The sequence below is a fragment of the Sceloporus undulatus genome, chromosome 2, assembly GCF_019175285.1.
Source record: "Sceloporus undulatus isolate JIND9_A2432 ecotype Alabama chromosome 2, SceUnd_v1.1, whole genome shotgun sequence".
In the NCBI taxonomy this organism is placed as follows: Eukaryota; Metazoa; Chordata; class Lepidosauria; order Squamata; family Phrynosomatidae; genus Sceloporus; species Sceloporus undulatus.
The window spans coordinates 263,192,196-263,208,292 of NC_056523.1; the positions used below are offsets into that span (position 1 = coordinate 263,192,196).

General features: G+C 41.2%; 1 protein-coding gene across 2 annotated transcripts in view; it reads right to left on the reverse strand.

The window, feature by feature from the left end:
- Positions 1 to 14,772: 14,772 nt before the first annotated feature.
- Positions 14,773 to 16,097, reverse strand: part of LOC121923412 (synuclein alpha interacting protein) — a 134,170-nt gene continuing 132,845 nt past the window's right edge. For both annotated transcript variants that reach the window (XM_042453820.1, XM_042453819.1), the window contains one exon: positions 14,773 to 15,325. In XM_042453820.1, coding sequence (XP_042309754.1) covers positions 15,320 to 15,325 — 6 coding nt within the window. In that variant the 3' untranslated portion in view covers positions 14,773 to 15,319. The remainder of the gene's footprint in view (positions 15,326 to 16,097) is intronic.

Sequence of the window (16,097 nt, forward strand, 5' to 3'; positions counted from 1 at the left end):
CCTAAGACTCATGCAGCATTTAAACAGCATACCTCCAAAGTGACCTGAAGCAGCTTTGTTTTGACCTGTCTGTTTGGGCCCATTCTTAGCCTTTTATGTCAGAGAGTTCTGGTGCCACAACAAACTATAAATTCAAGGATTCCATAGGATGGAGCTATGACAATTCTGTAGCATGGCAGCAGCCATAGTGATGATTGAGGTGACTGGACCTTGCTCTCCCAGGTGATGCACATACCAACATCTTTTTAAACAGCCTTGGCTGACAACTTTTTGAAGTTGCACAGTTGAAACAGATTTAAAACTAGGTAGCAAAGAGATGAGGTAGCCCCAAGATTTCAGTCATCAGAACCCTGTTGCCTTAATATTTGGTTTAGGATAGAGTGACAGCTGAGGATCAAGAGCAGCAAAGGGGCAGATTGTTAACTTTACAGATGAAAGGGTAGTGATGGTGAATTATTCCCCTTTCTTTTCTGAGAAGCAGGACATTTTCTCAGATCAAGAAACATTCAGATGTGGGTGACAGAGAGGCTGTCCTATCCAATGAGACAGGTTTTTCATCTTTATATACTTCTCTTTCACCCTCTCTTTGCCTCCTCTATAAAAGTTTGGTACCCAAGAGTTTATCCAAGGACATTACCCTGGGAAACATTGCAGCTTCTATGTATTCTGGGAGATGTCTTCTGAGACTTTTACAGTGTGACTGAGAGTCTTTGCTAGATTTTTTGGTTTTAAAAATAAATATGTCCAGGTGGCACTGAAAACACTCAACTGACATGTGACCAATGTAAGTGTCATTTCAGTGGTATTTAGCAGTGATAAACACTTGTGGGACTGTGTCTCAAGGAGCACAGAGAAGTACAAAATATCAGCAGGCTTATTATGTAGTCAAAAATAACACCTTCCATTTCAAGAGAGAGGCTGCTTTAAACAATTTTATATTTCAATTATTATTTTGTCATTGTCTTTATGGTAGCTACATCACTTTATATTATTACTATTTACATACTGTTTTCTAAAAACATATATGTGAGTGTGAAAAATTCATAACAACCTGCCTGTCAATCTTGAGACCTCTCCCTTTAAAATAGTTGCAAGGTCCCTGGGGATTTCCATGAAGCTTTGGGTTTTTCCAAGTGTCCATTAGACACTACTTATTTAGGACTGTGATTAAAAAAAGTGAACTGGAAAGATCTCTAAAAGTTTCTTTGGGAAAATAGATATGGGAAGAGCAAATTAGACTCAAAGGCGCCTTACAGACGGGCCTAAGCGGCGCCCTCGTTGTGCCAGGAATATGCCTGAGGGGCGGCGCTTCCGGACGCGCCTTGCCCCTCACACGTATTCCGTACGGCAAGATGGCGGCGCCCTATACAGACGGGCATGGCCATCTTGACATAACGGACGCGCAGCGTCCGGACGTCTAAACCCGGAAGAGATGTCGCGAGTGCGCACTTTGGCACTTGCGACGTCTCTTCCGGGTTGCCGGAAGGAGTGCGATTTTCGCGCTCCTTTTTTACAGCGCGGGGGAGTCGCGCGGTTTGGCTGCAGCGGCTTCCCCGCGCTGCAACCGGCAGCAGCCCAAGACCGCCCCTTTTGGGCGGTCTGTAACAGGCTAAAGTAAGCAAATGTAAAGTGATGCATTTTGGGGCAAACAATCCCAGTTTCATATATATGCTGATGGGATCTGTACTGACAGTATTGTCCACTTTTACCAGGGACAAAATGTGGAACAAATTCAAGACCAAACTGTAGGACAACTGCAGGACAAAACTCAGCCCAAAATGTAGGACATTGAAGAAAAATGGTGGACCTTAAATGTCCTACATTTTGAGCTGAGTTTTGTCCTGCAGTTGCCCTACAGTTTGGTCTTGAATTTGTCCTACATTTTGTCCCTGGTAAAAGTGGACAATTATGGCAGCCCTAGTTATGGGTAGGCAGTTCAATGAAAACATTGACTCAATGATGTAAAAAACAAAACAAAACAGGAGGGGTGGGTGGGTAGGCTAAGGCAAATTCTTTGTTGGGCATAATTGGGAAAGAAATCAGAAATAAAACTGCCAACAGCATTTTGTCATGGTGCAACCACAGCTCTGGTCACCACACCTATTGTACAGATGGAAGAAGTCCAAAAAGGGCAATCAAATTGATCATGAGACTGAAGCAACTCCCCTATGAGGAAAGGGTACAAGGTTTGGGCTGTTCAGCTTGGAAAATGGAAGTGGGACATAATGTATAGAATTAAGGAGGATGCAGAAAAAATGAGTAGAGAGCATCCTCCCTCATAATACTAGAAATCAGGATCATTTGCAGAAGCTAAATGAGGGACAGATTTAAAAGAACAGATAAAAGGAACTGCTTCTTCATACAGCATATAATTAAACTATGGAAATTATAATTAAACTATGGAAATCAGGGATGGCTGCCAACTTGGATGGCAATAAAAGGGGATTACATGCTTTTCCAGAGGTTAGAGCCATCCATGCCTGCTAGTCATGATTGACTATATATGACATCAAACAGCAGAGGGAGTATCAGCTGCTGTGTACTCAAGATGGAGGAAGCAGCTGCACTTGTGTCCTGCTTGTGGACTTCTCATAGGCAACTGGTTGACCACTGTATGAACAGAATTGTTAATTAGATAATCCTTTTGTCATTGGTTCCACTTCTCTTTCTAAATACACTCCCCATTGATAGAAAAAAAAAATATTGGGATAGTTTCTGGTTAGGTTAGCGTTGCATTGTCTTTTATTCTAATTTTATTTTCTACATATTCTATGTTCTTAATTCTAATAGCATCTTTGGTCTTCCACAAGAAGAAAGGTGGGATATAAATTAAAATTACATGAATAAAATAATCAAAATTAGCCAGTTTGATTAGTACAGCTGTCAGGACAGTGTCATGGATCCTAAAAATCCTTAAAAAGGCTGCCTTTCTACCAGCCAATCAGCAGAGTAGCTGACAAGAGGTCTGTGTATGAGTGTGATGGTCAGTCTATATATGAGTGCATCTCCCTGTTGTGTAAATGATGCAATTACCTTTGGCTTCATATTCTGTGGGAATTGTCTATCCGATCACATTAATTATGATGTCTGAGCATCCAGTTTAGTAATTTCCTCTCCTTTAAAACTTTTTCAGCTATAGTATTTGGATTTACCATATGCTGCAATTAGTTTTCTCTTAGGAATGAAATGCAAATATGTTTTGCTATGAATTGGAACCAAACTGACAACAGATGTTTTCTAAAGGAAAGGACTAGGCAATTCCACTCCACCTGCACTTGAAAAAAAAAATACTGCTTTCTTAGAATGCAAATCTTTTGACGACTAAAGACTACCTCCCAGCCACCTACAGCTGAAGTGTGCTTTCCTTACACAATGGAGTTTATCAAATGGGAGGAATTTCTCTTAAATTCGAATGAAAAGAAAGTGGGGCCAGAATGCATTAACATAAAGTCACTAGTTTAGTGCAATTACGTGAATGTGCATTGCATTCGAACTGGCTTCCCATTGCCTGAAAATAGCATGCCATTGCCCGAATTTGCATGTGGCAGTCTATCATGCAATAATGTGAAACCCCATAATTGGGCTCAGACTGACTTCCCATTGCCTGAATTTGCGTGTAGCAGGTTATCATGCAATAACATTAAACCCCATGATTACGTTCAGATTGCCATTGGATTTTACTTCCAATTTCCTTTGTCTGATAAATTCCAATGTCATATGGGAGGAAATAACATACATTTTAATCTTATGTTTTTATCAGTGTTTCCAAGATAAAGGGGAAATAATAAGCAGGATCTCTTCTCTTTTTCAATAGCTGTTGATGTTGTGAGCCTTCAAGTTGTTTCTGACATATGGTGACCCTTAGGTGAACCCATTACAAAGTTATATGGGTCTGAGAGTGTGGAACTCATCCAAGGTCACCCAGTGGATTTCCATGGCTGATGGACTAAACCCTGATCTCCAGAGTTGTAGTCCAATGCTCAAACCATTACATCAGAGTGGCTAGTATATCAAAGCATGACATCCTGCAGGGGGATACACATGCACATACAGTATATATTTGTTTTTGTGGAAGTAGGCATCCAGTATCTTCCACTCTGGCATGTTGGACAACTCTGTATCCCCAGCCACTTATCTGATGAAGATGTGCACCAAATTTCATTCTGACTACTTTTGAACACTGAGGAAGAAGGTGCAACCTCATGCTGGGGGCAGAGGTTGCTCCTTGTTCCCCTCAGTACTGAAGAGAAGCCGGAATGAGCCCAGGAGCACCCCTGCAGCTAATTACTGTAAGTATGCTGGTAGACACCTACGCTCTACCAGTATGATGTAACAGTAGAGATCCTACACACTACACACAATTTGGCAGTAGAGGATTACATCATTGCAAACTATCATTGTTATCCAAAATATTTATGGGAGACTTGGTTCTGAAGGGGGAATTTATCTTTCAAAAAGACCCATTGTTGATATGAATCAACACAGCTGTTTCATTTTGGGATTCTTCTTGTGATTATGGGGACTGTTATGATGTACACCTACTCTTCAAAACCAAACAGTTCACCATTGCTCAGAGTTTTCAAGGGCTTGCTTTTCCCCAAACCTTGGGCATGCATGTGGATTACTCCTAAATCAAGCAAGATTCTCCTGTGAGCCTCTTCTGTGAGCCCTGCAAAGAAATGGCAAAGGAAAGCTGCCACTGAATGCTTATGGTGATCCCATAGATGTAGTTGCAGATGCTAGGGCAAATTATGGCATTCCCGCCAATAAGAATTCATTTCTCCGCATGAAATTTCCTTCAGTCCCCAAATTTTGAGCATTCAGAATGAGCTATTGAAAATTGTTCATGCCTAGAACTCTGGCATTTGCTGTGTTCACCTTCTTAAATTTGGGGCTGTGCAGACCAGCCATTAAGGCAGGCCTGAGGGTGGAGTTGGGTGTGGTGTCTATATGATGCACACCCCAACTCTGCCCCTGTGGCAGCATAATGCTGCACACTTCACCACATGGCATGCAGCATCATGGCACTCCTCTAGCACTGTGTGTAGATGACGAAGTGCCAAAGCTGTGGCATGGTGACTATACACCCTTTGCAGGGTGCAAAAAGGAGTTGCTTTTTGCAGCTCCTTTTTGCGCCATGGAAAGACCAGATCGAGGCGATGGTATGCAGTTGCCGCAGCCCTGATCTAGCTCTAAAAGGGGCATTCTGCACAGCCCCTTTTTGTCTTGCACTAAGTTTTAAATTTCTGCAGTGACTGATATTTAAATGCTGAAGGAAATTTTCATTTTGCAGAGGGGGACAGAAATTATCATTTGGGGGAATTTCTCCATTTTGCCTTGCACAGCTACATCCATGGGTATTCTAATCCTAACTTCACTATCATCACTTTCTTCTCAAAAGGAAAGGTTCTGCTCTGTAAGAGGTCTCTCCAGAGAAGCAGGAACCCATATTTCTTCAGGGTTCCACATCAGTTCAGGCTGTTGCTTTTCATATGAAGACAGTAATAAAAGAAGGAAGCAGGACTGGTGAACTCCCTCTCCTCAAGCATTCAGTTTATCCCTGTTTTGAACATTCAAATATGGCCTGTCTCTAGAAAATTAGAATAATCCCATTGAACAGAAACCAAGTTAAAATGTGTAAGTTAAGACCCTCTTATACCTGATGATTTATATATTTTTTATTTCTGAAAAGTAGGAAGTTATAATTTGGAGAAAAAATGTGATACATTCATTTTGTAGGATGCTAAATTAAAGGGGTGTTAGGCTGTATAAAATATCTTAAATATGGATGAAAATGTTAGGAGGAATGCTCTGCACATCTTCCTTTCGCTCTATATGCAAATTCCCATTTATACAAGTAAACAAAACACATGCACACGCACGCACACACACACATACACACACAAACACAAACACACAAAACCAAAAACCAACCCCCCTCCAAACACCTGAAATGTTAGGACATTACAATTTTTTCCCCAGAGGCATTTGAAAATGAATAGTTTTCAGTCATTGTGAATTGCTGTAAAGAGAGAGGGTGATTCATTCAGACTGAAAAGTCTTATGGAAAAGGAGAAAGAGTCAAATTTCCCATACCCCTCTTGCTAGGGTCCTTATTTAAATTAGTTTCCCTATGCTCCAGAATAAAAAAAGAAAATTGTATCTGCTGCCTGTGTCTTTCAAGTAATGTGTAGATCAAGTCAGTGATTTGAGAGTCAGGGATTTACATTTATCTCGAGTTGTTTTTCTGTTCACATGAGGGCAACTACTAGTGATTTACTTAAAGCAGGGGATGGATACAGGCTATGAATGTCAATAAAATAAAGGCAAGAAGCCTAGCATGCTGTCAACATCAGGACCCTTTTGCTTTGGCTGCCAAAGATCCCTTGCTTATGCAGTCTTTCCCAGAATAAAAGATACAGATATCACACAAACTACACAAAAAAAAACCCATCTTGAATGTTACTGAAATATCAGTACAAACCTAAAGTGACTAGTAATTTAGACAGTAGATTAACACTCCTGAATTGTTGTTGGTGTGGTAATGTGCTACTATATTTTTATACTTCACATCTGAGAAGGACAGGTTGCTTACCTGCAATTCTAGTCCTTTGAGTGGTAATCTGTGCCCTCACACAAATAGGTCTCATGGCTGTGCAGATCCAAACATGGAACGAACCAGAGCTGACTAGATTTTTGGCTGTAACCCCACCCTCTCCAGGGTGTCCAATAAATTGGACCAAGAAGGTACTCTTCTCAGTTCCAATGTCTGTCATAAAGCAAGCAGACCTGCAAGAAAAGAGGGGAGGATGACAGGTTTGTGTCAGGGTATAGATGACCATTTGAAGAACTACAAATACAGGGAAGCAACCTGTCCCCTTCATGGTCTCTGTGCCATACACAAACAGGTGATTAGCTAGCTTACCAAGGAGGTGGGACATATCAGCTGAGTACAGATGATAGCACAACCCATCCAAACTGAGTGTCTTCCTTGGCTCTACAGTCAAGATGCAGATGTCTGATGAACATTGTAGGCTAAGACCAGGTTGCACCTCTGAAGAGAAATACCTTTGAGTCATGCAGAGGACACAGCTCTTGTAGAGTGAGACCACAATAGCAGGGGTGGAGGTTTATTTGACAGGAGATGTCGATGATCTTGAGGATCTATTTGGACAGTTGTTAGGAGATATAGGAAGACCACATCGAGGGCCCTAATAGCAGATGAAAAGGTGAGGCAGTTGTCTAGTAGCTGCTTTGCAATGAACACTGAAGACCAGTTCTCTATGGACGTCCAGGCAGTCTGCAGTATTCTTAAGGTGAGATGTAGGGTTCTGGTAGAGCATGCTGGGAAGACCATGTCCTGATTGAAGTGGAATGGGGAAATCACCTTCAGGAGAAAGGACAGATCAAAATGGAAAACTTGTTTGTCCTTATGGAAAATGGTATATGGAGGGTGGCAGCAGAGGGTGCAGAGTTCTTCTGCATGTTTGGTCATGTAACCGCAACAAAGAAGGTTGGTTTTAGGGACAGAAGCCATAATTCAATAGCTGTGAAAGGGCCTGGGACAGTGACCAGGTGGGAACAGGGCTGCAGACTGGTAGGTACAAATGAGAGAGACCTTTGAGGAAGCAGTTAATGGCCGTGTTGCAAAAGAGAGAAGCTGACTGTTAGGAAGGTGGCTAATGTGTTATGGCAGCTGCCATTCAGACTTGAAGAGATGAAATAAAGAGATGAAATAGAGAGACCTTCTGGTGAAAAAGAAATGGTATGATGGTATCTTCATTAGTGGGTGGCATTGGGTAGTGAGCTTCAGTGGTGAAGGCACTAAAACAGTGCCACTTCAGTGCATAAGAGCAATGGGTAGCCTGAAGGCAATCAGGATGTTCCAGATGTGGTCTCTTGATGACTATGGTCTACTGTGTCAGAGGTGTAGTGTTTAGCTGTCCGGTGTTGAACACAACCATTCAGTTAGGTCAGCAGGGTTGATGAATGAGGTAGATGGAGATGATCCCCTTGGGAAAGTTGAAAAGCATGGGACCACAGTTGTCTCAGCCATCATGGGGTGACTAGGATGCAGTACATTCTGTCATCCTGAATCTTCATCAGAACCCTCATCATGAAGGGGAGTGGGAAAAAGAGGTATAGGAGGAGGCTGGACCAGTCCATGAGAAACATGTCTCCCAGAGTGTGAAGGGCCTAACCACTCTTCATACAGAATAGGTGACATATGGATGTTTATCACACTATGCTCTTAAAGAGCTACTATTCCAGTGTGACTCCTCTAGCAGCCTCCTGTTGCATGCTGGGATTGGCAGTTTTAAGGAGCTGAACTTCTCTGCCTGAGAATTCTAAATACCCCTCCTTAAAACTGCCAATCCCAGCATGCAACAGGAGGCAGATAGAGGAGTCACACTGGAATAGTACCTCTTTAAGAGCTCGTCTGATAAACACCTTGGATTTGAGAGGCAAAGTGAACACATCAATGAGTGGGAGCTCCTAGTGATCCTGTATCATTTAGAAGGCAGCAGTGGGGAGAGACCATTCATGGGACTCTGGAATTGTATGGCTGAGAGAGTCTCAACTGGCAACATGAAGGACAGTGGGGGAAATTGCCCAGGTTATGCACCAATGCCATATTTGAAGGGCCACAGAGAGCAATCCCATGCCCACTTGCTTGCTGACATAGTAGACCATGGTCATATTGTCACAGGACAGTGGACCATGGTACCTGCCACAAGGCCTTTAAATGACTGGAGTGCTTTTATTACTGCCAGCATCTCCAAGGTGTTGATATGGAGATGTTGTTCTCAGAGACCAACTGAAAGAAAGAAATTGGCAGCATGAACTTTCATAGACTTAGCTCTACTTCGTCAGGTACATTTGATCGAGTGGAAAGCCAGGGACAGACCTATATATGCTATTAGTATGTGAGAATGTCAATTCAAATTCAAAATCTGTTGTGTATGGAAATGAAGTGGCAAGTCTAGTTTTAATGATGGTCATTGATGAACAAAGGCAGAGGAAACTAGCCTGTAGGTGACAGGAATGAGATTGGGAGAGTTGAGTGCGGCTTCGTTTGTGCTGTTGAGGGATTCAAGATTGTGTCTGGAATTTATGACTACACGGAGACCTGGAATGAGACCAGGAGGTATGGTATCATGGCCAGCCACAACGAGGATGACGAGGAGGACTCAGCTCCTCAGGTGCAGGAGGAACCTGAGGCTGTGCCAGGCCTCAGTACTTACCTGCCAGGTCCCAGCTCTGCTCTCCCAGCCCTGGTGGATTTGGCTCAGACAGACCCTAGCTCTGTGGGGTCTTCTCCAGTGGAACCTGTGGCTCAGCAGCCCAGCCTTGACCCAGTAGAAGTGCCAGACTTGGAAGACATAGAGCAGCAGAGCATTGAGGTTCCTACCTTTAGCCAGAGGAGATCAGAAAGGGTGTGCCTTCGGCATTCCAAGAGGCTTGCTGAGAAACGCTCATTAGGCAATTAGTAGCTGTGATAAGGGAGCTAGATATAAGGCATCTGGCAGACGCTGAGGACTCTTGTCAGAGACTATTAGTTCTCATTACTGAATGTTGCTTGATCTGACTCTTGGCTTCCTAGACCCTTGACTGTCTTTAAATCGTTGAACTCGGACCAGATACTTTAACCAACCCTCTGGCACTCTTGACCTCGGACTGGACAGGTAGTATTGCTCTCTGTAATCCTGAACTTTGGACTGGCTAGTGACTTATTCTATTGGACGTCATTTGTCATTGTTGAGGAACTGCTTCTTGGCAGCTCGGCGTGTTTACCTTTTGCCCAGCAGCCTCTTATCAGCCATGTGAGTGTGTGTTGGCAGCATTCTCGGACATATGGGAGCATTGGCAGTGATGAGAATGGCTGGTATAGCCATAAGGTGAGTACCGATATGCCACATCCTGTAAGTAATCTCGAGGCAGATCATGCCAAGCAGAGTAGTAATAAGCAGCAGATGTATCAGATTTGATCAGTGTCTTCTGGGACTGATAGCACTGATAATAAAATTGATTAGAATGGGACTGGCATTGATAACGTTGGGACTGAGATCAACAGAATTGTGATCTACAACGCTGAGGCTGAGTTTGATGATGTTGGATCCAGCAGCTGGATCACTTTGTCCAGGAGCTGGAAGTGGGAGGAGGACATTGTCATTTGGGAGTGAGATTGGGACCAACCCAGGTGGGATCAAAAGCACTGTCAGGGTGAACTGATTGTAAATGTTCAGCTTGGGGCTGAGACCAGATTCAAGAGCCTGACTGACAGCAGGAGATGGCCAGGATCAGAGTCAAGGCATGTCTGTGGTTCACATCTACCATCACTGGGGGAGTGAATAGTGAGCCTTATCTGGTGGTGGAGTTGAAGGATGCAAAGAAAGCTGATGACTTGGCAGTTGTGACTCCTGAATGTATTGCTCGCTTGGGGGTTGAGCAGATTGGGAGCATGCCACTTGAAGTACCTCCAAAACTGGCTGGTATTTGGTCTGGGCTCTCTCTGGAGTTATAATCAGAGAAGCCAGGAGTAAGTGGTGTTATAATCTTTTGTGAGTCCCAAGATGAAGGAAGTGTGTTGGCTATGGAAGAGGTAAAGGGGTGCTGAACAACTGAAAGAACTGTGTTGTTTACAAGCCAACACAGATGCTGTGTGAAGTGGGCAGTTCTTAGTTGCCTGTTCTGCTGCCTTCAATTATTGTTCCCAGATATGTCTCGAAATGGGAGAGTTTTTAAGGGTTTGTTTCATGAAATCCATTCATATAGAGCAGGATTTCCTCTCACAGGCAAAAGAGACAATGGCTGTGAATGTACAAATGAGGAATTTTTCCATCGCACAAGGTGCAATGTTTAAACAAGGCCTTGGAGGCCATGCGAGAGAAGGTGAAATGCTATTCAGCATCTGACCAACCAAGGTGAATTAAGACAGATGAAAAACAAGAGGAGTACCTTCTTGTTGCTATTTATGGGATGCCCCTGGAGAAGAAGGGGTTAGTGCCAAAAAGCTACTCAGCTCTGGAATGTTCCAGAAGAAGAACCACTTTTTCTTCTGTATTAATATTGTGATGCCAAAATACTAAAACGTGATACATTGCACTGTAAAACAATCAATGTTGTAATCCATATCAAACTCACTGGTGGTGGCTTGATGAAGGAATTATATGTTGGAGTAATAGGTTCCCTAAGTTATTGAAAGAGCAATTGCAGAACTATACTTGCAAAATATTGTGGCTTAAATATTTTATAATATTGCTGTTGTTATGGACTGCACACTCTCTTCCATGTTTTTCTCCAAAGCTCCCAGCTGATAAAATTCAGATCTGTCAGGTTTACAGAATTTCGTTACAGAAGAATAACTGTTGAAGGATAAACAGTTTTAACATTCGCGTACAGTTCAAAACTAGCTCTTCACTTGTCTTTCATAAATCATATTACGGTCACATTCATTCAAATTTTTGTTCACCTATTTCACACTCTCTAAAGCACAAATTTCCAATTTGTCTGCTACATGGGCTTGGAGATGTTTGCTTTGTTATTCTGACAATATCTTTCAACACCCAGATAACTAGAAAGCATGTGTCTGATGTTTTATTTTTCATGACAGATGGGAGGCCCAGCATGAAACCTTTCTCCCTGGCTTTCAGATTTTTTTTTATTTAAAAAATGCTGTTATTCCTATTAGTGTCAAAGCTTGGAAAAGTTACTTCAAGACTCTCCGACCAAACATGGCCTCAAGTTCATACTGACTAGGGGATATTTTTTACACTCTCTTATCATCACCACCAGCACTGCCAACACCAAATTCAGATCTCAAAAAGTGTTACATTTATTATTTCTTCACTAAATTTCTAGGAATGCAAATGAATGCTGAGATAAACTCAGATTTTTAATGTGTATCTGTTAACATATATTTTTCTTACATTGCTTAACAGATTTGTTTTTTAATTTATTTTTAAAATCTAGTTCTGATGCAGGCATGCACTTTACTTTTTCATTGAAAATGAGCACAAGGAATAAATACAGCTTTTATGCAGTGGTTTTAGGTAGCTTCTAAGCAATGGTCTTCAGCACTCTTTTTTTATTCCATGTCACTGAATTATCCAGTTGACTGTCTATGTATTTTCCTGCATTTATATTGTGTTGATCTTAATATCTTTTTATTGGTAGGATTTATCTTTTGTTGCTTGCTTGCATTACTTTTGCCAAAGTCTCTGTTCCTTTTTGTTTTTATTTGTGGAAAATATCCATTTTATGAAGGAACTGTTGCTAACTTTAATAATTTTAGCTCCTGAAACAAAAAGATCAAGTTGGTTCCCCTTGGTGGTTGGATGTATGATCAACTGTTCTATGACAAAAGCCCTAATCAGGCATTTAGAATGGGGCTAAAATGAATAGGTGAGGAGAGTGGAGCATGCTAGCCTTACTCCTCTCCATGTGTTGGAAGTGACAGTTTGAAGAGGAAAACCTCTGCTACACATGAAGTTATTTGACTTGACTGGGCCACCTAATTTTTCAAACTTCTAGTTTATATAGAAAGCCTCCACACCTAGTGGAGTTGCTGCTCTGAAGTTTGTTATTCTTCATGTGAGAGCAATCATGAAGGGAATGGGGTTAATGCATCCTACATCCTCATGTATTCAGTTTAACCCTAGTATGTTTAACACTTGCACTGCAGTTTTTTAGGCTATCTAAAAAGTCTTATCTTCTTCCCATGATTAGAATATATATTGATTCCATGGGATGAACTTATGTTGGTGACATAGACATTTCAGTTCCCTTCTGCATGTGGTTGTACTTTTTGGGCATTGCATAACAGGCACAGTCTATTCATGCTTATATAGATGGAGTTCTGCGAGTGAAGCCATTTGCCATTTGTGCATAATTTGATGGAACATTTATCAGTGCCTTCTATGTACCATTTGATTCATTGGTATTGAACAGACAGCCATTGTGCATTCCTTATTGCACAGTGTGACACATTTTGGCAGATAACACTAGTGGTTTCAAAATGTTAGCATTCAGTAGCTGGATGGATGTAATGCAATGTATGTGGTTGTAGATTTATACAATGGAAGCACAACGAAGGATCTCAGCCATGTTTCATTCTCTATTTCAAGAACATTTGGATCATGGTGATAGTATAATTATAGTACTAATTTACTTTTGAAACTTGCTACCTGCAGTGACTCAATTGCTTCAGTTCTGTTCAAACTTGGCTTGGATGTAACCTATGCTGGGAATGTCAATTTTGGCTTCCATAGTGTTGTTCCCTTTCCTGCTGTTGATCTGCTAGTAGGCCAAGGCCTTTTTATTCAGGCAAGCTTTTGCCAATGGACTGGCTGTTGAGTAAGGGAGTTTTAATGGGTTGGTGCTGTAGTTTTTTGTTTAAAATGTGCTTCTGAATTGATTTTAGATTATTGCTTTTTTATTAATATCATAATTTGTTAAGTAGTGTTTAATATTATAGCTTTGCATCTGCATCTGACACTGCTTTATCTGCCATAATATGGAATCCTGGAACTTGATGTTTGTTGTGGATCATGGAGGTTAAAGCATTTTCAAACAGCATTATTTCTCCAGTATAGATGCAGCCTTTGTGTTACCTGTGTTTTCAGCTGATCTTATTGTGAGTCACCTTCATTGCTAGTTTGGGGTGAAAGGTGAATGTTCATCAAATAAATAAATCAAATTATAAGAATTGGCACGTGATGCTAAGCTTTCATCTTTTTTTTAATATGGCTAGCTCTTAACTAATTGAATGTTTTGACTTTTTTTTTTTTTTTTTTGCTGTTTTAGAGGGATCCTAATTTGAATATTTCAAGTTTCCCCCCTCTAAAATGTGTTGGGGACTTGAGAGCTGCACCCAATGGACAATTAGCAAGCTGCACAATTCCCACTCTTGCTGTAAGATGCCAGTCTTAATTCATCTTACCTGGAGTTGCCAGGATCTGAACCTGTAGTCTTCTGTCATTATTATTATTAACCTTTATTTATAAAGTGCTGTAAATTTACACAGCGCTGTACATACAATCTTTTTAATTGGACGGTTCCCTGCCCTCAGGCCTACAGTCTAAAAAGACATGACACAAAAGGAGAAGGGAGTGGTGGTGGGGAAGGGGCCTGTTTAAGAAAAATGGAGGACCTTAAATGTCCTACATTTTGGGCTAAATTTTATCCTACAATTGTCCTACATTTTGGTCTAAATTTTGTCCTACATTTTGTCCTGGTTTTTAGTAGAGAATTATGGCACCCCTAGCCACCCTTGTTAGAACAACCACATCCACCTATGCACTTTTATGCTGGCCTGTTTCTGTTAAGCTAACCAAACCTATATTTAGTAGCAGAACTGTAATGGCCTTTACACTCTGGTTGCAGTATTACCATTGGGATTTCAGCCCAGTAATGTGGGACCTCTAGAACATTATGTCATTACAGATATATAGAAACACAGGGTGGTGCAATGATGAATTGTAACAGTGAAGTTATGTTCTAGTCCATCAGATAACTTTATATCTACACAGGGCAAGTCCTGTTTATATGAATTTATATACTGTTTCTATTATTTTGGGCTCAAAATCCCAAATATCGTCATGGAGAAATGTTTTAGCATTGGACAAAGAATCTCTTAAGTAGCATCTGCTTGCTGTGAATCACAAAGTTTTGACACATTTATATTTGCTAACAAATGAAATAGGTCAGAAAGGATCATAGAAACAAACGAAGTAGAAGATACATCTGGTTATGTTTGTACTGTGTTTTGGTTAAACACTGGTTTATTTCCTTTTATACAAAAAACAAAAAGCAATAAAACATTGTTGACCAAAAGGGAAAGGGGAGCCTTTGCCTCAGGCTCAGTGAGAATCTGGGCAGACAAAGACCTTATTAGGCTTTTTAAAAAACAGACATAACTGGGTTCTTAGAAAGGAAGATACAAGACATGTTACATTATATTCATGCAACAAGTAGTGTACAAAATGGTGGTCAGATGAATGTTTCTGAGGCTCCTTGCATCATTGTTTCCAAATCATGGCTTTTGCTCACCCGTGCCTTAAAATAATACACTTTACAAACCAGTGACGTAGACACATATTAATTTTAGTATATGGTCTCACTACTACAAATTTAAGGCATCCTAAGAGTCTGCTATTTTGCTGGTGAAAGTTAAGTTTTGAAGTGGAAAGATTTCAGGCCATGTTTGGAGGAAGACTGTGAGACCCCATGAGATGTGAGTCAAAGGAAGAATTCTTGCAGCTCTTGTTCTTCAAAACCATTTTTGCTGTAAGACTGCTCAAGTTTCCTGTTGGTTGTGTTATGCCTGGCAAGGAAAGAAAAAACAAAACAAAGAAACAAATGTGATCATACCCAAGATGCACAGTGATTTATTCTGTTTCACAACCCAAAGACTACCATATTAAAAAAATAGCCCTGGTCAATCTATGCTCCTTCAGGTAATGTGCGACTCCCATCTTCCTCCAGCCCACACCATTGACTATGATGATTACATTTGCCCAATTCTGGTTTAAAGTTTGAAAAGATTTATGTGCCTGGCTCAAAAGCTCTCAAACCCTGAGAGGTGCTGTTGCTGGTCTTCATTATCAGGGGAGCAGGGAGGGGAAAGGAGGCAATTCAAATGACAAAGAAGCAGCTGGTCATAGCTTGGAAGGGAAAAGAAATGAGGGTGCACTCACACATGGACTGCCCTCTTCTTTCCCTTCCCCTTGCAGTCCAAGTTAGCCACATCTTCATTGCTCAAATGCTTCCACTCTCCCTCTCCTCCCTATTGTTAAAACCTAGGAATACTTCCTGTGTCTCTTCAAGAAGACATACGGACATGCATGCCACTAACAGGATACCACTGAAGGTATCCTGATCCCATGGAGTAGCAACATCAGTGGTCATTTATACAACGACAGCCATATTCTGATTCTATACCTAGCACATAAGATAGAGAAGATGCAAAAGAAAAATTTACATATGTGTAAGAAATTATCCCTTAACTGGAAATATTGTTGTTTTTACTTCTTATCTTCTCTTCTTTTCTGTCACAAACCATTTTTCTTTCAAAACTCTCAAAAAGAGTTTGCAAT